This window comes from Limulus polyphemus, unplaced genomic scaffold (assembly GCF_000517525.1).
Source record: "Limulus polyphemus unplaced genomic scaffold, Limulus_polyphemus-2.1.2 Scaffold257, whole genome shotgun sequence".
Taxonomy (NCBI): domain Eukaryota; kingdom Metazoa; phylum Arthropoda; class Merostomata; order Xiphosura; family Limulidae; genus Limulus; species Limulus polyphemus.
This window is the reverse complement of record NW_013665867.1, coordinates 306,068-328,473: the sequence shown is the minus strand read 5'-3', so window position 1 is coordinate 328,473 and position 22,406 is coordinate 306,068. Positions and strand designations below refer to the sequence as shown.

The following is a 22,406-nucleotide window of genomic DNA, read 5'->3' as shown; positions in this document are numbered from 1 at the left end:
AATTGAGACAAAGTAAACTGCAAGTTGAGAAAAAAGGAATGAAAAGGGAAAATGTATATATACATATATTTACACTATTTACATTCTACTCTCCGAACGATGCTGAAGTGTGAGCTTTCACCCATCTTTAATCAAATGGGGAAGTCCTCGAAGGCATTGTGAACCTTCTGTTGGTGGCAGTGGTCCACTAGATTATATCTTTGGTTCTTGCAGGTCTGGGCCAATTCCACACATAGCTGTTGAACTTCTTTCTCTAATCAGGATGGGTATCTCAATAGCTGGTCCTCCTCGGTGTTACAGAAGATTTAGGCCTCTGCCTATTTAATGGTTAGTTTCTGGCAATGCTTTATGGAGGTTGGGATTTGGTCCAATGTTAATTTATTAATGATGACTAGGTGATGCAGTAGAGAATTCTATCCTCAGTTGTTTCTTGGGTGAGTTACAGGACTTTTTCTGTGGTGGCAGCTTCATAATAACAGACATCGAGGCATCCTCATTCAATGATGAAATCCTCACTGCTGATGATATGAAAGTCATTGGCTGTTGAGCCTATGGTTCCAGCTTGGTGAGACTGAATCAGCACTCAGCCAATCCATGAAAAAAGATTTTAGCTTTGGAAAAATATCTGTTGGTTTAAGGATGTAATGGTCCCACCATAGACGTGTGCACATTTCGTACCAGTAACACTTTGTAGTGGTGCATCTTTCAGCAAGACACAAAATGAGCTGAAAACGAGATGCGTACTGCGTGTAAGTGTTTAAAGAGGCAAAAGAAACTTAAGCACTTCTTTAACAATGCATATGTGTAAATTTAATTCTTGAGGACAAGCCTGAGGTAAAGGGGGAGGAAAAGTGTGGTACATAAGTATACTGTGTGTTTTTTACCTTCTTATTTTCATTCTAATATGGGAACTTTTCATAAATTTTCATTCATATTGTTCTAGCTGCCTATTATTCTGTTTCATTCACCCGAGGTAAAAGCTTTTTCCTACCCATGGGAAAGATAGCTGTAAGGTTTATATGGTAGTTAGACAACAACCATCTTTTCCATTGGCAGACGGGTAATATCTTCGTTTCAATTGGAATGACCAATTACATAGGAAACACGTCACTCCATTAAGTTTGATATTACCAACTTAACTAAGTAATATATCAATTACTAAATCTGTTACAAAGTCTCAACAAAGTAAGACCAGAACAAATCTAGTGAGAGAAATAGCTCTAGACTTAAATGTCCAGTAAAACAACCACCTTTTGTGACAAGCAAAGCTACATACACTGTTTGTGAAATTGATAAAGACTGCTTATTGTGGTTGTCTATTTGAGTCCGGTCTCTCTTTCTTTCTCATGAAGTCAATTAGTTAGAAAACTAGAACTATTCTGCAATAAATATTTTGATGAATATACTTTATTCTGCAGATATATCTTGTCACTTTTAGTGAGAAATCGGTGTTACCTGTTAATTCCACTCTTTTGAACAAATGAAGGCTTGTCTGTTACTTGACTTCTGTATTGGTGTTTATTTTTGTTGCGACTTTATACTGAAGTGTGATTTTTTTTAAGATTCATAATCAATTATACATAAACATTATTTTCTTTCTGTTTTAATTATTTTGCAATGAAAAATGTCAGAAAAGTAAAGTTGTTAAGTGATAAGGCCTATCAAGGCAATTTTAGAGAGAAAAAAAGCACTTCATATTCTTAAAATATTTCCAATCACTAACATTTTTCAGCTACTTTATAGCCTAGATTTATAATTTTCTTTCATTAGTTAGGCTGTCTGTGCGAGATGAGGCCCCTCCATAATTTTGCCTTAGGCCCAGCAACATGTTGATTGGAGCCTGTGCATTAATGCTGCCTACGTTCACACTATTGAATGATTAATCATAGCTTACTGTATTTAAAAAAAAATCCTTTTGTGTATGAAAACCAATTTTTATTTAACTTATCTACTACATAAAAAAGGAGTAAAGTATAATGTTATGAATCTAATATTTTATAATACATAGTGTGCAGAAATATTTTTATAACATGTCCTACCGCAGAATGGGTTCTCTTTGGATTATTTGGTAAAATAATTTTGTTACTGCCAAGTTCACTAGTAGACCTAATTTCATAAGCAAACTTTTCAACATAAACTTTGTAACTAAATGTAGGCCTAACTTAAAATAAGATGTTTATATACATACTGCGAGATGTATGCCTAACTTATAAAATTTACTCCTAAAGTTAATACAATAGATCAATAAACAACGATAACCCACCGAGTACTTGAGTAGCAAATTAGACGTAATAACTCTCACTTCCGAAACAAAGTAACTTATTTCGACACTGAACTGACATGCAAAAAATTAATAAACTCACTAAATAATCAGTAATTGCTCATTCATTACCTTATTTACTTACTACTTCATATCACTCGTATTTATACTATACTTGCTTTCCACTTACTACACCGATTTTCCATAGCATTACATCATGTGACCTCTATTTAATGACTAAATTAAGACATTGAAAATAGAGATTAGAGCAATATTGTTGACTTCAGATTTGGCTAATACCTGTTATTTCTTTCTCAACTTCTAAAAGCTAAATATGATAAATTTCAATAACAAAATTACTTCTAGGTGAAATCTAGATAGCATATTTTTGTTTTGTTTCCCCTATTGGTCTGATGGGCAATTCATAGTGAAGAGGTAAGCACACCAAATAGCAGTTGTTACAGTAAAGTATGATGTTGAAGTAGCCCCACACCAGTTGCAGTTTTAACTAAATATCATTTTTGAACTGTCGTATATACTACATGCGAATAAAGTAGAAAAAAAATGAGTATAATAAGCCAAATAAACTAACAAATACTCTTGAAGAGTCAATCATCTTGTAATGTTGGTAGTATTAAACTAAAATAAAAATTATTAAAGAAAAAAAACAGGTTTTAATCATATTCATATTTTTTCAATCCAAATTATTTTTTAATTATATTTAATTATTATAATTATTTCGTATTAACTTCAGGTGTCGTCACCAAAGTTAATGAAAAAGATTAAACATACAATTGTAAACATATATGTTTAAAAGGGAAGCACCAAGTGTAAATGTTGAACAGCAATTGTGCAAATTAATTACAACTTGGAAAATTGAACAACGATTTTATAAGCACAATAATTTCAGTTATTAGAGACCATAAATGGTTTACATTGAAACCTTATTAATTCGAATGCACTTGTCACGAACTAATTCGTCTCGATTATCGAGAAGTCAGGGTGTTCACATCAGTCACTTTGTTTACAATGGACACTGTTAATAGGATGTGTTATCGGTCAATAAATGTATGGATGCAAACTAGTAAGGGTTCGTATGCAACTGTTAAACAACAAGCAATTGTATGCATAATAAAATTATCAGCTTATTATTCGATACGCCGTCAGTATTTTAAACAAGTTGCATAAGCAAAGTGCCATTTCAGTATCTTCACATTAAACATTATATTTCAAACCATTGACTTACTTAAAGACCAAAAAATACATAGCATTCGTCAAATATACAAGAAATCACTTTCCAAAGAATGATGTAATCACAGTATGATTTGAAATTATTTTTTCCCTTGAAGCTTTTCAGCAGCTTCAAGCAAATAGCACATTACGTTATCATCTTAATATATATACATCAGTTTTGTTCGAACCACGTGATGACGGCTTTAAGACTAGATTATGTTTTACTCAAACTGATTAGCTTGACTGGTGGATCACTTTCAATGTTAGATTCACTGTCACCACATTCTTGAAGAGGAATGATAGAAATAATATTTACATTACATGACTCTTGACTAGTTTGTTTTGCTGAATCAGTAACCAGCTGACATACAATCATTGCTATCCGCAACGATTGTGTCTTCTGCTGCTTCATCTTCCAGCTTTGTCCTCTTTATTCCAAACCGTCCTTTGGAATGTTGCAGCAGTCCTCTATTCAGGAAATTCACAAACGCTGATGATTTCATTGTGCTCCCAATGAAATCAACCCAAAAACAAAATTTGCGCTTTTTTATTTTAATAATTGAAGCTTTTTACACGGTATATTTTAATTCTTAAGTATTTTTTGTTTGTGGAAAAACGAATACAAGTTTATTATTCATATACTGTTTTCATTCAATGGTGAAATTTCGTTCTCGAGGCAAACTGCGCCATTTCTAGTGTGAATGGATTAAAGTGACCCAACTGCCCACATCCAAAGCATATTTTTTGGTTCTCCATTCCAGAAAAACATCCAGATGGAATTATCTTCTGCACTGGCTGCAGTATAAACATCATGGCAGGACTAGGAAAGCCCTGCCCACTCATTAAAATTCAGTGGGACTGTGTTGCATTGTCGGGACGTGTTGACTGCTGGTTTATCCATGATGAAGTTTGAGCTTGGCGTGACACAGTCAGTTGAGGATGGCAGTCTGTTGAAAGTACAGCCATTGCAGGTTTTCCTGTCTTGGAATATTGAAAGTTATAATCTTGTACCTCATCACAATAGGACTGCCTCTGTCAAAGAGGTCGCTCACAGGCACTTGATAGAATCAAGGGCTAGATAATATAAATGTACGATCAATCATTGCGCCATTTATTACCGAGTTCTGCAAATCCAAGCAGTCATCTGCTTTATCGATTCACTAGGTAACTCTTAGACGAACTTGTCTAATGAGAAGATTCTTGTGATCTGCCAAAACCTTTGCAGAGTATGAATAGCTTTGTCCTCCACTGGGTCAAAACACTGGCATAACTTGGCTATGACCGTATCTCAGTCCCAGAATTTTGGTTGATGTTAAGCATAAAACTACACAATGGGCTTTCTATGCTGTGCCCACTACAGGTATCGAAACCCCATTTTTGGTGCTAATTAATCCAAATGTAAGATCAATCATCACACCATTTGTTTCTCGGTCTTGCAAATCCTAGCAGTCACTCGCTTGAAACAGTGGGGTAGAGCTCTGGCTGGCCTCTTTCACAAATACCTGTGTTTGTGGCATAAACCCTTATTCCAACAACTTTTGGCTAGCACTAAGCTTTGAGTTCATAAAAGTCAAGGGTACAGAGTAGTGGGTAAAATCAGGGGCCTTACATTCAGATGAGCATTAAGTCTTTGCCCATGGATACAAGAAGTTACCAGAAGTCTACTTGTTCATTACCACTGCATGAACCCAGATCTTTCAGTGACCCATGGTTGTCCTGTCAGTATACCTTCCACCCCAGAGAAGCTCACAAATGACGCATGGATCACCATCTTCACATATTAATGCTTGCTGTCTTACCTGCCAGCAAGTGTATATACATAAGATAGTAAGTGCTGTTACTGGAGCTTCCACGGTTCTTTGTGAAAAAGCAAGTATCTGTAAATCCATCTCAGACTGAGAAACATGCCATTATTTAGATGAAATAATAATTCAATTATTCTCAGGATGTGTGCAATACATATTATACTGTTGGTCATTCTTAATGAAAAATACGGAAGGTGATAACCTCGAGGTATCGCCAACATGCCAGTGGAAAATATTACTTTTAAAATCATTTTTATCACAATTTTGGACTCATTGTTTTCTACATGCATATAACTGTTGTTGTGTTTAGTGCAAATCTACACAATGAGATATATATATGCTTTGTCTACTGTGGGAAGAATGAAACCCCGGATTTTAGCACTTAAGTCTGTAAACTCACCAATGACCCATTGGGGGACTTTTCACATAGGTTATTCAACTTCACAGCAATCTTTCTCACTAAAAAGCGCACATGATACCATAGGCAAATAATCCAGAATAATAAGTAACTAAAGTCAAAAGAACTTGGCTATTTCCTTGACCAACGTTCTATAGTTTAGGCTACATAAACGTATATAGTGAAAATTTCATGCGAAGTTTACTTAAAAAAAAAGAAGAAAACATACTATATGTGCCTGCATACTATATAATATATACTAGAACAATAAGGTACTTGAAAAGTTCCCAGTTATAAAAGGTATTGAAATCACTTCTCCACAAATATTTGTAATGATAAAACGGTGGGAAAAAAATTACATATCATATTCAGCAGTACTGACTGCATGATGAAAATTGCACCATTTATTTTTGTTGTTGCTGTTTAGTGTACCAACAAAATACAATTATTATGTACTAACCACAGGAACTAAAAACGAGATCACAGTCCAACAGAGGTTGCCAAGTTTTCAGAACTTGCATGTATCAGTACCAAGCATTTCATATCAAAACACTTTCAATTCTAACTAGTCCTATTTTAACTTGGAAAATCTTCACATAAATATGACCACCTTTTAAGAATTGTACTTGTTGACTCTTAACACCAAATGTCTGTACTAATCAGTTTCATTTCTGATTGACCTCGACCAACTTACTGTTTCTAACATTGAACATGTATATATATATGTATGCATGTAATTTAAATATCTAGATTTCCAATGTTAGAAACAATAAAATATTTCAAAGCAACTTGAATGTAAATTATCATTTTCATGCGATTGTATTTTCAGCCTGAATAACATATTATGCATACGTGGGCATAATTGGTCACACTCCTAAAGGTTCAGGTATAGCCATCTCTAAATTAGAACTACTGACCAGAATGAAACACCCAGTCAGTAGCACCTGCTGCCACAAAGGCTTTGAATCAAATAATAGGTTTGACTAACTTTTAAATCGCACCCATAAAGAGCCATTATATACATTAACACATTATTTATACCTAACAATATTATTTTCTCTAGTTAAAAAAAAAAAGCAACACTTCTGTTTGACACATTTTAAACAGTGTTCTGTTTACTTCTCTGAACATTTGAGATGGAGCCTTAAAATACTCCATAAAACATTTTTTTACGTGCAATATCCTCCTGTAGGTAACTAACATTTCTGTCAAGCAAACATTATTGAGTAAATCCATTAGGAATATGCACACACTACAAGAAGCAACAAAATATGAACAATTTTATCGAAGTTTGCACTGAATTGGTAACTTACAAAATAAAGGTTTTATTGTTTTGGAACATTATTTAGGAACTTGTATGTCCTTATAATTTCTCATATTTGAAAAAATATTAAATGAATTTAGCTCATCTTGTAAACCTTTCTTTTACAAAATATCAATGACACTAGTTTTACAATTTGTGTTGTATCGTACATTCTTTTGGATAACCAGATTTCCAGGAGGTGTTAAAATCAAAGACATATTTACTGTTTGTTTGTTGAATTTTGTGTAAAGTTACTTAAGAGCTATCTAAGCTAGCCATCCCTAATTTAGAAGTGATTGACTAGAAGGAAGACAGCTAGTCAACACACCACCCACTACCAAATCTTGGGCTACTCTTTTTATCAACAAAGCGCGATTGACCATCCCACTACAATGCACCTATGGCTGAAAGGGAAAATATCTTTGGCGACAGGAATTTAAACTCTCGACCCACAGATTGCGAGTCAAGTACCCTCGTCCCCAGGACATGCCAGGCTAGTATCTGTTCAACACCCTGTATATTTTTTGTAAAAGTTTTTACAATTCATAGTGTGAGTTAAGATATGCCATATGAAAGATGTCATTTTATGGTTACAAATATTTAGTGATGATTTTTCAGAGTTCATGTTATTAGAAGTTGCATGAGCTTCATGTGTTCACAGATTTTTCCTTAAACCGTGACTGATTTGTTTGTTTATTTTGAATTTTGTGCAAAGCTACACGAGGGCTATCTGTGCTAGCCGTCCCTAATTTAGCAGTGTAAGACTAGAGGGAAGGCAGCTAGTCATAACCACCCACTTCCAACTCTTGGGCTACTCTTTCACCAACGAATAGTGGGATTGACCGTCACATTATAATGCTTTCACGGCTGAAAGGGCAAGCATGTTTGGTGGGATGGGAAATCGAACCCATGACTCGCAGATTGCGAGTCGAGTGCCCTAACCACCGTGATTGGTTTGTCTTAATTCATGAAGAAAACAAAAGTTATGGATGCCACAAAAGACACTTAGACAAATACATGCTTCAGCTTTTTATTTTTACAGACACCATTTTAATGCAGGAAATTATTTGAGCAGGGTAGTGAATTGTCTAGTCCATTACCATAATAAAAATATTTTATAAATATTTTACAGTTTTTAAAGTCGTACAAAAACAGATGTACCTCACCAGTAAAGGGGAGGGGGGGAAGGGTCACAAAAAAATCCCCTGAAGCTAAAGCCTGCTTCAGTATGTGGAAATTGGTTAAGGTTCAGAAATATCCAATGTTCTTGATTAATCTTTCCTTCTTTTCTCTCTCTCTCTCTTAATTTATTTTTCTGAACACACACATTGCAGCTAATTCTGATACACAAGTCATACTTTATAATAAAAAACAAACATTCATACAGTTCATTAAAAATAAAAATAAAACACACTAAGTTTTAGTTTCTGGCCTTATTTTCCACTTGGAAGCAAGTCTGACTAAAGGGGAACTTTTCAGGAGAGTTGACACCACATTCCCTGCATGATACATCTACACTTAATGAAAATTCAGTTTTTTTTTCCTTTTTTAGCAATTTAAAGCATGTGAGGCTTCCCAGCAGCAACCTCCATGTCTTCATGACAACCACAGTTTCCACAGCGCCGTGTCACTTCCCAATACACCAAGAAACAGGACAACTTGTTGGTGCAGTTACAGACAATATCCACAATTTTAAGTACAATCCTGCTAATAAGAATCAGTGTATCTACCGATACTGTTATGGTGGAAAGTTATTAGTAGTATGCTGACAGTGAAGATCAACGACAAAGGCACACAGAAAACCTTTCTTAAATGATGACAAATGAACTGTGTTGATAAGCAGAAACAAATTTCATTAACTTTAATATCAATTTTTACCACGTCCGTAGTTCATAAAGGCAACTGATAATTATTTTTCAATACATGATTTTGTGATTCACAAAAGCTACAATATTTATTACTGCTCCTGTGGCCAAGAACTTGTTTGTACAACACTTATCACAGTAGATGGAAATTAAAAAAAGTTCATTCCACTGCACACTAGCCACTCATGGCCAATGTCATTCTATTTTACATAAACAAAATCGGATATACACACACAACAGAATGTACATTACTTTCTTCACAAATTCATTATTTGAGAAACTCAACAACTACAGGACATACATGTTAGATCCAATATCATTACAGATACATACTGTGGAGGTGTTGTGATATGGCTGAACTTTTGTCCCAAGTATTCATTGTGCTCCTGAACTGTGCAGAGCCATCAGTCAGTATTTCTGTGTCACTAAAAACTTTACCAAGACATAAGGAAGAAGACAAAGCGAGCATCTCTGGAAGACGACTGATGATAGTGGCTGTATTGAAACTGTAGTCCACTTGGGCTGAAAGCAATCAACAGCAGATAGGGTGGGCAGGGTGTGACCAATCACAAAGGCACTGAAACTGACTGGTAGGTTTCTATGATCCAAACGCAACAGGCACAAGCTAAACACACACACGTCCTTTGTGCAACCCATGTGGGGGTTCAGAAAAAGAAGGAAAAGCTCTGGGGGCATTGAGCCAGGGAAATATCTTATGGGTTAAGCTTTTACAGTGAAGAGCACCACAGTTTTTAACAGCTTTTCCCATTCATCAGTCTTTGTGATTAATTGTAAAAGTTTTAACAAGTCTTTAAAGTGCTGACTGACATTATCTTTTTTTTTTTAGAATAGTATGTATACTAACAACATGCTCTATATCTTCAAGGTTTCAGCAATATCAATTAACAACATTCTTGACACCTTCAAGACTTAAGCCAGCTTTAGTTAAAACAGAAATGGAACATGGCACAGAAGAACTAAGATGATCACAGTTTGTTGTGACACTCTTATTCACTAAAACTGTCTGATGTTATGTTTAATGACCATTAGGTAAAGGTCAAGCTTCGGACTCTCCTGTCATGATAGCATGTACTTGTTCCAGTTTTGATGATAGCCGATTCTTCTGAGAAAATTCATCCTCTTCTAATGCCATCATCAACTGCAACGTAAAAGAAAAAAACAACAATCGTTTTTATAAAGTGAGAAGAAATAAACCCTGCTTACTAAATAAATGTTTGATGACTTGCAACAAAAACTGTAAAGGAAAAAGTATATTTTTTTTTAGTCACTGGTGCCAATACCTAATGTACTTGTCTCATTTATATAAATTAACAGTAGTATTTTAAAATTTTTATTCTTGTTCATAACACACACTTAAGATTATCAAAGATACTTGTGACATCGAGTGGTCAAAATTCAAAACTTCAAGAGTTTGCCACAAGTTTGTTAACAAATCAGTACAAGTGATTTTTTAAGTCATAAAAAATGTTTTTTGGTGACAATACCATAAGAGTATTTTTAAATTAATATTGGAACAAAATTAAATGTCTTGTAAGTACTGTTCAAAGAGGTAAAATATTTTGCTGGCCAATGTTATTAAAAACAAAAATACTTCAGAAAAAAATAAAATATATTGCTCATTGTCTTCAAGTGATTAACTTTTAATTGAAGCTATGTACAATAAATTTGCTTTAAAGAATTATTTAATAAAGCCAAATTTCATTTACTGAACACTGCCAGTAAGATTTATGGACAAAACGTTTGTTGGGTAAACATTAAATTATTACTAAATCAGGCACTCCATTAATCAGTTTTACACTCTTACCTGGTCATTATATTTCACAGCATAACTATACAGAAGATGAAGAGCAACATTTGTGTTAAACTCGTGGGCATGTTGCTGGAAATAGATAAAATATCATCAGTAAACAAGATCACTTTAGAAGATTAAAAAAAAAGAGTACTCAAAGCTTTGAATGTGAATGCTGTCTTATAAATACGAAATGCTGAAAGTACAAAATCAGCTCTTGATATAAAACAAGGCTATATTAACAAACCATGTAACAATGCTAACATATCACGTTGCAACGTCAAAACATGTAGAGTCATCAACTTTTTGAAGGCCATAGATAGGTCTAAATAAAATGTTTTTAATTGTGTACAAATTTTAACATTGAATATTATTTATGATTTTACTTATGCCTAGTATGTAAATTGAATGTGATCAACATATTGTAAACATAAGACTCGTTTTTGTATTAATCTTGAGGCTTGAAAATAAATTGTTACAAATAATTTAGGCATTAAATTTTCCATTTTCGAATTATGATTTTCAAAGCCTGTAAAATAATTCCAGAATTCCATAACTTTCTAGGACTCGTTAGAACCTCCGTAAAATGTGTTGATAAAGCCACTGAACCATCAGTGTAGCATTATAGATAATAAACAATTACCCTTGATTCTTCTGCTAACATAGCATTCATATCCTGGTCACTTATGGCTGGCATATCTTTAATATCTTGATAATATCTAAAAGAACCAAGAAATTGGAGTTCAGTTTCCCAATAATGAATTTCTCATTTAGTATGTTACTTCTCAAAGCTATTGATTCTTTCAGAATATATTTGTTTTTAACTTTCTAAAGTGAAAGGTTATTTTTATATTTCAAATAAAATAAAAGACATTAGTATTATCAGTTAGTTTGTACTTTTTTCTCTTTCAGTAAAACACCTCTTCCGAGTTTCTGGGAAAAGTAACATTTGTTTGTAATTATTTCTTTTTTTCATTACTTCTATTTTAACACCAAAAACAGAGAAAATCAAATTACCTTTCAACCCAATCTTTGTAGACTGGAATGTCTTTCGCATACAACAGCTTACTACTAGGTGAATCCTTCCCTAATCGATGATCGGAGGTAGAGCAAGCATCCATAAATGTTTGTGCCACCACCGATAGGCAAGAGTCAACAATGTTGGATTTATTGATATCAAATACAAAGTTCGGGTTTTTAATGAGATTCACCCAAAATCGTAAGGGTAGGCTATGAAAAAACAAAAACTTTATTATAAAAAAATATATATATATATTTTGAGATATAATAGCCAAATGTATAAAGGATATAAAATATAGTCAAATAAAACCCTCTTTTTATTATTATGCTATAATATTCGCTAGCTGAATTCTTAAAATAACAAACTGGACACTTTCAAACAAAGGTAAACATATAACAAAAATTACATACATACAAACACTATTACCAAAAATACTGGAACAGTTCATCTTAATCACAGTCTGGACATTTTTATTAACACTTCTACTAACTATTGGTACAAATCTGGTGAAACCAACTTCCACTCCTCTTGATAAGTAGTCCCAAGTGCAGAGAGCTATTGATTTTATTCCTTAATGTCCAAGAGTAATTCAGTTGTATAAATACCCCACCAGTGCAAACAGAGCAACAATGTCTAGATTGTTCCAATACAAGGAATTCATGAATTCCTTCACTATTACTGCTGGATCAACTCTCAAAAAAAAGGGCTATGATGAGTGGCTTATAGCTGCAACTTGTCTATAGCAACTTGATATAGTCATTTTTCCCACTGGTATAAAAAAGATTTTAGAGAGCCATTGCCTGTTATACAGAGTCAATCATGGAATCTTACTAGCTGCAAATAACTATACAATACTTATTCAAAGGTGCTAATGTTTGGAAATAACAAATCGATATATATTTTTTTATATTCATAATAACTCCCATAAGAAATGATACATAAATAATTTTCAAAATGTATTTACTGTTCCTTAAAAAAATGACTGAGTCAGTCATTAGCCACTTATGCAGATGTCTAAGGCAGTTTGTTAGAAGGTTGCTTATATGGAAAACTCCATCACCACTTCTGTATTACCCATGGAAAACCTTTCTTCTAATGGTTTCTAAACCTACGTCAGGTTATTACATTGTCAAGTTTGGAAGTACAGTTAGGCTTATTTTGTACCAGTTTCTTTAAATTACATGTTTTGAGTGAGAGTACTTTTTTATTTTAAATCAAAGGACAGACTTAAAATGTTTCCACTGACTGAAAATTAGGGTTAGTTATATCCTCTCAAATCAATTAGCTATATTGGAAAAGTGATCAAGAAAAACAAGTTAAATAAAAACAATAACAACAAAGGTACCATATGAGCCTCAAAACAATAAGGTACCAGTTGACTATAAAAACTAAACATTACTGGGTCACTTTTGAGGATTTACATAAACCTAAACAAATGATTTTCAAAGACTATTTTTTGCCAAGAACTCACTGATTGTGTTTTATGTATTAGTTTTTGATTCTTGCACAATTAAAGCAATTCTAGATGGAGTAGTAACTTTGACAGTCTTTTATATAAAATTATAGCGCATGCTGATACGTGCTTCGTTTACAGTATATGGGTACTAATTATAAACATCAGAGCAAGTTCTATTGTGACTTGATAATGTGTTTTTATGTTCAGTGGGATTTGTTTTTCATTGAAAGTGTTATCTTAGATTTGTGTGCAGTTGTTTAAGAAACATTAAAACAAGATGACTTGGACGGGCAGTTTTTGATTCACATTTAAAATGCATAATCCAAAAAAAGATTAAGTTTGGGTGGTCAGGAAGTATTTCAATCTACCACATTCAGCGGTTTTTCATTTCATCAACACACAGTTTGAGTATGAGTAGATGGATTGAAATTATTCAGACACTCATAACACCAATGCTGCATCCACTAACTATTCCTCTTTGAAGGTCTCTCCTTTGTAGGTCTTCACTTCAAGTGACTGGCTGCCGACATTTTGAAATTTTAAGCAGCACTGCACCATGGGATACCCAATGTCCTGTCCTATTACTCTGAACCATGATCAGGAATTTTGAGTTTTACACTGTTTTTAATATTAAACAACTTATTTAAATTTTTAGTTCTATGTCTATTCATATTATTTTAACTCTTTTACTCTCATCATTCTTTTCCAATAAGAGGAAAAAAACCTACTTTGGCAAAGTATAATAACTAAACACTGAATACACATGACAAACACATCAACTTCAAGTGTAAATATCATAAACTTCCACCTGTTTGACTTCCACGTATGAACAACTTCTTTGTCTGTAATCTCATGCTGGACAGCTTGGTCATCCAGAAAATCAAACATATATTTGATAGCCAAAGGTAGTGCACTCCCCCTGTGAGCTGTACTAAAAATTGTTTCAAAGAGGTCATCCACAAATTTCTGTAGCGTGCCCTGTTAAAAAACAAACAAAAAACTCTTTAGACTAAGAAAAAAGTCTTTTGAAAAATGATAATCAGCTATCATATTAAAGTGTAAAAGAATACATCTACAAAATGGTTCAAGTTATGACTGAATATATAGTACTTTATACCTATTTTTTAAAGCTTTTTTCATCATCAAATTTTGAAGATTAGTTGAGTTACGTGTCACTTGATGATTACATTTTGATTTTCACCACTGATCTAAAAAAATCACTTAATTTTTGCCACTAATATCATATATCTAGGATGCCCCTGCTTAACAAAATACTCTCAAAATCAATAGTGAAAGAATATGATCGAAATATACAAAAACAGTGTTCTTTTCTTCTGTAATGAAAATTTCTGTTAATTAGAACTTTGTGGGCAACACTGATGAGCAATAACTTGGCATGCAAGTGATGGAAAGTTGTAGCAAAGTCTTGCAAGCTAAACAAAGGACTAACCTTAGTCGCTAGAAGTCTTGTGAGGTAGATTTCAGATACCATCTTATTTCCTCTTTCCCCTTCTTTAGGTTCAGCATCATGATGCTTTACCTGAGAAATTGATTTTTATTGATGTATTATATTTTCTTTTGTAACTCCTGTATTTCTATAAAAAGCTTTAGCTACAATCCTTTTAATACTCAAAATATTAAACAGAGCATCAGATAAAGTAATGAAATTATTAAGTAAAAAACCTAAAATAACTTAACTTTAAGTTAGAAAAAATATACATGCATGAGTGATCTTTTTCATATATGTGAATGACAAAGTCTGGTAGGTATGAAATGCATTAACTTTTAACTAAATTTTATAGAGAAAACATTATCTTGTTAGTGGTATATTATTTTTGTGCAAGAATACCACAAAAATCTATAATTTTCTATGTTGCTATTCCATAAATACTTCCACCCAACCAAAAAAAGAACGAAGCAATTAATTTCACAAAAGTTGAATTTTAATTAATTAAAACTAGATCATTTTAAAATATCAAAAACAATATATTTTTTTTTGTCTATTCATCATTTTTAATAATATTAGAAAAAATGCATTGGCTAGACAAATGCTTTAAGAGGACAAAAAGGTTAAAAAACAAACTAACTACAATGCATTTCTTATTCAAGTGTGGGTTACATTTCCTACCAGATGCCAAGGTCTAAAGTTGGCCTCAGGATCATGGTTCAGGGGTGAAGTAGCTCGACTTAGAGGAGGGCTTGTTTTCAGTGGAAAGTTTAGAGTTTCTGTTCAGGGAAAAAGTTCAACATAATTGTGACCAGGATATGTTTAATTTCTTTGAAGAAAAATAAAGTATATTATTTAAAAACTCAATTAATACTATAACACTTTCACTGCTACACAGACAACTCTTCCAACACCAGATTTATTTAAAGATACACATTAAATAAATAAATAAATACTTCATTACTTCTCTGAAATTGGTGAACTTTGGAAATTTTTGGAAGAAAGTACTCTTCTTCCAAACTTACACGTGGTTAATATCACGCTTTAAGATTAAAACAAAGGTTGTATAGTGTGTCCCACATGTGTGCCCATGGCAGTGAAAGTTAAAAAACTTTCAATTTAGCATATCTGAAATATAAATTACAATTTCTTCTTTCAAACAAAAATTTATTATCTGAACTGAAACTAACACTCAAAAGTGCAGCTTTTCTATGATATTTTATAACATGTGCTAATAAAATAGTCATATTATTTCATTACCCAACTTAATACTCCACAACTATACAATTATGTATTTCAAAAAATGTTTACTAAATAGCCAACCTACCATATTTGTGTGACTTTTCATTTTTATCTGACATGATTGAAATGTTATACATTGATGACTGCCTAGGGACTAACGTTAAGAAAGCCTCATCTGGAACCTGGAAATGAAAAACACAAACAAATGAAGACGTGAAAAAAATTCAAGTTTATGTAGGAAATTTTCCAACTATTATAATACATACATCAAAAAAGAAAAATGATTCATTAGGTGTGTTAAGCAGCTGTGTTTTCTACTTCCTTTTTATGAAAATTTATAACAAGTTATCTATACCAACAAAACCCAAGATTTTATAAAAAAGGCCAATTTGATAAGGAAATGTTGTGTATATAAAAAAAGACAACTGGACACTGAAATAAAAGCAATCTTTCTTCCATACTTCAAACCACACATTTCCTGCATCACCACACGTTAACGTATTCTTAAAAATAATTAAAGTACAGAAAATGCTTTTCTAAATGTGCTATAGTTATGTTAAAATAATAAGATTGAGATCATTCTTATAACGAAAATTAATAGCATGAATAACAAACCTTGTAATGACTAAGTGTGTTCAAGCGCCTCCATTCCCCTTCAAGCCTTGAAGTTGAATCTTCATCAGATAAAGTTAGTCTACCATGCGTGCCAGCTCTCCATTCTAAAGCAACAAGAAAACAGTGTTTCTAAATGTATGAAATAATGTCTTTATTCTATTTAAGAAAAATAATGAGAAATAAATCCAATGAAAGTTCATGAAACAATTGCAGCCTGAACCATCACAATATTAAAATAAACTGATATCTTGACTTACATGAAAATTATTACAAGTAGAGCATTAGCTTCTGCAACTGAATTCAAGTATGCACATTTTTCTGTACAATTTTATTTCTAGTCTTAGCATCATACAAAGTCGGTTAAAACGATTGGAAAAGACAAAGAGGCATCATTAAGGCTTGGATTCAAATGTCTAACTAATAAAGTTTACTTTGTCCAGAAAGTTCTTCTCAAATCAGCACAGTATGCTGAAGTCTTTATCACAAGGTGTCATGTTACACAATAGAGAATGAAAGAACTTACGGAATAAAGGAAACTATTAATTAGACATTTGAAGCCAAGCCTTAATGATACCTCTTCGTCTTTTCCAATATGCTTAAAATTGTTGGTAAAGCAGTTTTGTTAACTGCCACGGAATGGACAAACACGTTTCGATGTTTTCTGTTAACTCTTCCTACAAATTGTTAGTACAATAAAAACTTGACTATGAAATACAAATGCCAACAAAATGTAAAATAATAATTACATAGTCAAATATAATGGAATTTTTTCTGAATGGAGAAAGCAATGAAAATAAAGAAACATGAACAGAAAACTTTATTATTAGCTTCTTTTAACTTACATACCAACTAAGCACTACCATGAAAACAAATGTTTCAGTCATACCTAAATCTAAATTTTCTTTCATTGGTCTTTGAGAAAATGGAGTGTTTCTATAGATAGCATCTAAAGCCTTCTCCTTCACTTGGGAGATGGTATCACAGTCTAAAACTCTCACTGGTGTCTCAGTGTTTTCCCCTGGTGGTTCTAGCCCTGTGACATATCCCGTCTGTGATGACATTGACACTAATACAGACTGAAAAGAATACAATTCTTAAATATGGAATTAAGTTATTTTATACATTTAAATTGAAGTTGATGAGTGGCAAGTTTCTCTAACACACAATAAAAAAAAACATTACACAATTATTTTAGTTTTTACAGCCATTATCTCAAGCAACAATTGACAAATATTTTGCTTAATTTGTTCAAGAACATTTTTCAGCTTCTTGATTTGTTTTCACAAAACATATGAAAAATCATTTCAAACATACCTTTTATCTGTTTAAAAATAACCACTTTAAGCCACCTAATAATGTCTTTAGCCAACCAGATGCTACACATTATACAATATTAAAATAAGGAGAATTTTTTTTTTACCATGCCCTTGTATTCCACAGACTGTCGGATCAATTTTTCTTCCGAGAGAGAGTAACGGGCTTCGCTAGTTATAGCATCAACAGGCCCCTTATCCACTTGTTGTTTAATAGCTCTGTACAGAACAAACAGTGGCTCACCTGCACACTCCTGCAAACCAATTAAGGTAAAGAGATTTCATTTGGAAAAAATGTCATTTACAATTACGAAAAAAAAAAAGTTAATAAAATATTTAGATTGACAGAACATGTCAAGAAAAAAGAAAACTACTTACAAGATAATGTCATTACAAAAAAAAATTACCTTATTAAGTGCACAAAACTTTAACAGCAGTGATGTAAAAAACAAACAATAAAGTTAAGTATGGGCAACTGTCACAATGAAAAAAAAAGTTGTACAGTACATTTCTTTGCACACAGAGATTTCAATAACCAGGTTATTGATATCTAAAAAAACTAAACAGTTTAAAACACAGAACTCTTGTAAAGAAAACTAGTAGTTAAAAGGAGCAAATCTGACCTTAAGGAATTTATAAAGAAGAAAAGTAAACCAGGAGGACAGCATCTTCTCGGCTACAGATTCAGTTCTACAAAAAACAAACAAAAAATGACCTGATGTTTAATCATGTCGCAAGATAAACATCATAGCAAATTTTTAATGATTTCATAATTTTTTTAAAGTATTTTATTCAAATAATCATTTCTTCCTTGAATTAAATTTTGAAGGATACGTGCCGATACAAAAAAAAACGTACAGCTAATATTTTTAACAAAGCAATGATTTTTAAGAGATGGTCCAACCTCTATGGCTAAAAAGCATCAAGTTTAAATCTTGATTAAGTCAGTAACTAACCTTCATTTTGGTTGTCTATTATGGCTTAAATATTTTCATAAAAAAAATACATACTCATCCATTTTGTTTTGCATAAAAGTAATACGATTACTAAAAACAGCTATCAGTATAATGGGCAATTCTCCTAACCATTAACCTTTTTGTTGTTGTTTTAGTGTTTTCATAAATACAGAGTATATTTTGTAATGTTTCATTTTGCACAGAAATCAAATTTCCATTTCCTGTTGTTGTTTTAGTGTTTTCATAAATACAGAGTATATTTTGTAATGTTTTATTTTGCACAGAAATCAAATTTCCATTTCCTGGTGACTTGGACCTTTTAACCCCAAAGTTAATATGTTTCTTCCCTATCCCTAAGGGAAGCAATCTGTGAAGTTTAACTAAAATCTGCTGTTTAAAACTCTAGTTACTGTGTGGAAAGTAGACTTATATTTAGAGATTGACAGGCAGACATCAACTCAACATCTCCCCAAACCTTTTCAGTAAAGGGGGATAAAGACCATTACGAGCTAATTTACAAAGTTTACTTTTCTCACCTTCTTAATAGTAATTTTGGATGACTCTTCCCTTCAATGCATTTTTCAATTAAATCTGCTAATAAGGTTTTCAATATGCTGAAACACAAAGAAGGTTTGTTAAGTGAGGAGCCTTTATCATTTTCTCAACAACAACTCTTGTAAAACAGTTCCAATTCCTAGGTTGACAAATAGTCAAACTTAGGTTCAAAACATATAATTACATCTAAAAAGCCTGAATAACACTGTACATATTTCTGATCCTTAGTATATGCTATAGTTACATTTCTGATATGACTAGAGACCATCTAGAAGTATGTTGCTTTCATCACAAGTGAAACTGTTTTATTTTAAAATTGTTAAGTTTCAGTTAAAAATAAATATGCTTTGAGACTTAGAAATTTCAGCTATTTACTCTTAAATGTAGCAAACCACCTGTATATCATTAGAAACTAATAACAAAAGGACTTACTCTGTACTATATTCCATTTTTCCCTGGAGTGTTACCATGATCAGAGAGGCCACATTCACTCTAAATAAAAAACAAACAAATTTCCTCAAAAATCAGAACAGATATAATGAAGGAAAATCAACCTTTTTTAAAGCCTAGAATTTTTTAGAGGGATTATGTAAACCTCATTGTTTTTCAAATTTGAGTTGCACACAAAATATCACTATATAAATTAATCCTAGTAACTACTGTTGGGGTTTTCTATGTACTTTAAATGTGCAATTTCACACTCTTGTTTATTAAGTTTTTTTATTCTGAGTAACAAACACAAACATAAAATTACTCAATTTTGTTGCAACATGTGGACACCACTATTAGTATAAAAAACAAGTCAGTAATCTGAGAGGTAAACCTCATTTTATACAAAACGTAATCAGTGTAGTACAGTAAAATAAGAGTTACAAAACACAAGGAATTGTTTCATTGTTATTTTATGTTTCACAATATAAACACCATATGTGTAATCATTAAGATCACAAAATGTCAGTTATGTTTACCAAATTATACTGAAAATATTCACTATATTAATGTTTAAAAAAAAATCAAAGCTTCTGTAACTACATTATTCTACTAAAGTAACAGAGCTTTTAACATACTAAAGTCGTAAATAATTACCAATCATCAGCAGTTTGCATTCAAGTTTAAGAAAAAAAAATGTCACACAGCAACAAGACTATTTGCTGCCACATCTAATTTTGAAATACCAACCACAGCGAAGGTAACTGATCAACAACACTCACCACCACTTCTTGGGGTATTTTTGTATGAACAAGAAGTGGGATTATCAATCACATATAGCAACACCAACAACTAATAGGTCAAGAATGTTCAGCACCAGGTTTCAATCCCCTTACCTGCAGATTGTCATTGAAGCACCCTAACCACTAGGCAATGCCAGGCTCTATTGTGAGAAATAAAATCTTTTTTGCAGTTGAACAAAGGACAACAAATCAGTTGTCCTAATTTCAATGAGAATAAAAAAAATGTACAATTAATATCAGTAGCTAGACGAATGTTTAAGTTAGATACAAAACTAGCATGGGTAAACAGTAATACCTGTCTTTCATAGAGAAATAACGATTTGATTCCAAAGTTCGGATGAATAGTAGTAGGAATGTTTTGTTCATTACCAACTGACCAAACTGACGGAGACCTTTTTCAATGTTCGATTTCTTTACAGAATCAACCTATTCAAACAAAAAGCATGAAATTAATTTTCTAATGACCCGATGAAGTCACATCCATACACAATATATGTTGAAGAATAACACATTTTTGACACTTATATATATCATTGTCATTGAACAAGAAAAATAAAAGATGTGCGAGCCAATTTTTAACAGTAAAAAAATCACTGTAGTAGAAGGAAATAATTTTGCTGACCTTGGAAAAAAACAACAACAAATTATCAATCAAAATATATTTATCTTACAAATACCAAGTTTGCAAACAAACACAAGGGGACTTAACACTACATTTATATTGAAATAACTTACAATCATTTCTTTGAGAACTGGATGGTCCTCTGAGTTAGGGAACAGAACTTTCATTGAGTAAGTACAGTAGTCAAGAAAGGGAATTCCTCCTGCTGTCATGTCACTTGTTAAATCAGTCATTTCAGTTTGCAGTTCAGCAAAAGCTACAAAAATAAATATCGCAACATTCACTCTCTGAAGTCGGCTTTTCCTAATTAAATAGTGCTTGTGAATAGTAAACTGGCTTTCTATATCCATAACTATAAGAAAATTAACTTGAATCTTGTATAAGTCTAATGAAATTATATATGCTTCCTATGAAATAGTATTATTATACATTTTATACAATCATAATCCCTTTGACTTTAGATATTTAAAAAACAGACTAGTTGTATATTTAATGATCATCCCATTTTTTACAGCACACTATACACTTAGATCACCCAGATCTCCTAAAGGTGTAGGAACAAAAGTATTCTTACATTTGCTAATGATTCACATATAGATTTACAAGGCACCTTCAAGTTCCTTTACTGAGGCCTAAAGTTGAAACATCAACTCTCTCGTTTGTTTTGCTTATATTTAATAGGTAGTTGTAGTCCATTAAAGTTCTCAAACCTACTATGTCTACTCTGCATAAAGCTCCACTGAAACAACTTCAAGGTTTTACAATACTAACAAAAAAGAAGAACTAGGCTTTCTTTTATTTAACAAACACCATGATTACTGACCTTCTTTACACTCACTAGCAACCCTCAACTCTAACACATCCATCTGTTCTTGCATGTTTTTAAGAACACGGCTGCTCTCCATAGACTTGCGCCTGTAAAGGATAACTGCTATAATGACCACCAACAGAAAGGCTACCCCGCCTACAAAGGCACCAATAATCAGTTTCTGGGAGATGGAGCTATCTTGAGCTGAAGGTGCTTCATAACTCAACCATCCTATGGAGTACTGCAAGTTATCTCCAACTTCAACCTGCAGAGAAACAGAAAGGTTTCAAATTACTGCCAGAAAACTGATTTTTGTTTTTACAATCTTCTTGTAACAAATACACATTTATTAGTATTAACCCTTTTGAGACAGGTCACAGGTAAAAGACCATGTCATCTTGATTGTTGACATGCATTCAAAATGTTATTGATCTACTATTTCATGAATTTATGTCAATAAGTTTGG

The 22,406-nt window shown here is 32.5% G+C and overlaps 1 protein-coding gene across 4 annotated transcripts in view; it reads right to left on the bottom strand.

Moving 5' to 3' along the window:
- Window positions 1-8,014: 8,014 nt before the first annotated feature.
- Window positions 8,015-22,406, bottom strand: part of LOC106478874 (plexin-A2-like) — a 231,546-nt gene continuing 217,154 nt past the window's right edge. For all 4 annotated transcript variants that reach the window (XM_022382550.1, XM_013939446.2, XM_013939449.2 and 1 more), the window contains 17 exons: window positions 21,956-22,205; window positions 21,246-21,388; window positions 20,806-20,936; window positions 19,711-19,770; window positions 19,260-19,337; window positions 18,391-18,457; window positions 17,875-18,021; window positions 17,341-17,530; window positions 16,455-16,558; window positions 15,925-16,021; window positions 15,279-15,376; window positions 14,601-14,690; window positions 13,959-14,128; window positions 11,691-11,903; window positions 11,317-11,392; window positions 10,689-10,763; window positions 8,015-10,022 (listed from right to left, as the gene is read on the bottom strand). In XM_022382550.1, coding sequence (XP_022238258.1) covers window positions 9,921-10,022; window positions 10,689-10,763; window positions 11,317-11,392; window positions 11,691-11,903; window positions 13,959-14,128; window positions 14,601-14,690; window positions 15,279-15,376; window positions 15,925-16,021; window positions 16,455-16,558; window positions 17,341-17,530; window positions 17,875-18,021; window positions 18,391-18,457; window positions 19,260-19,337; window positions 19,711-19,770; window positions 20,806-20,936; window positions 21,246-21,388; window positions 21,956-22,205 — 2,091 coding nt within the window. In that variant the 3' untranslated portion in view covers window positions 8,015-9,920. The remainder of the gene's footprint in view (window positions 10,023-10,688; window positions 10,764-11,316; window positions 11,393-11,690; window positions 11,904-13,958; window positions 14,129-14,600; window positions 14,691-15,278; window positions 15,377-15,924; window positions 16,022-16,454; window positions 16,559-17,340; window positions 17,531-17,874; window positions 18,022-18,390; window positions 18,458-19,259; window positions 19,338-19,710; window positions 19,771-20,805; window positions 20,937-21,245; window positions 21,389-21,955; window positions 22,206-22,406) is intronic.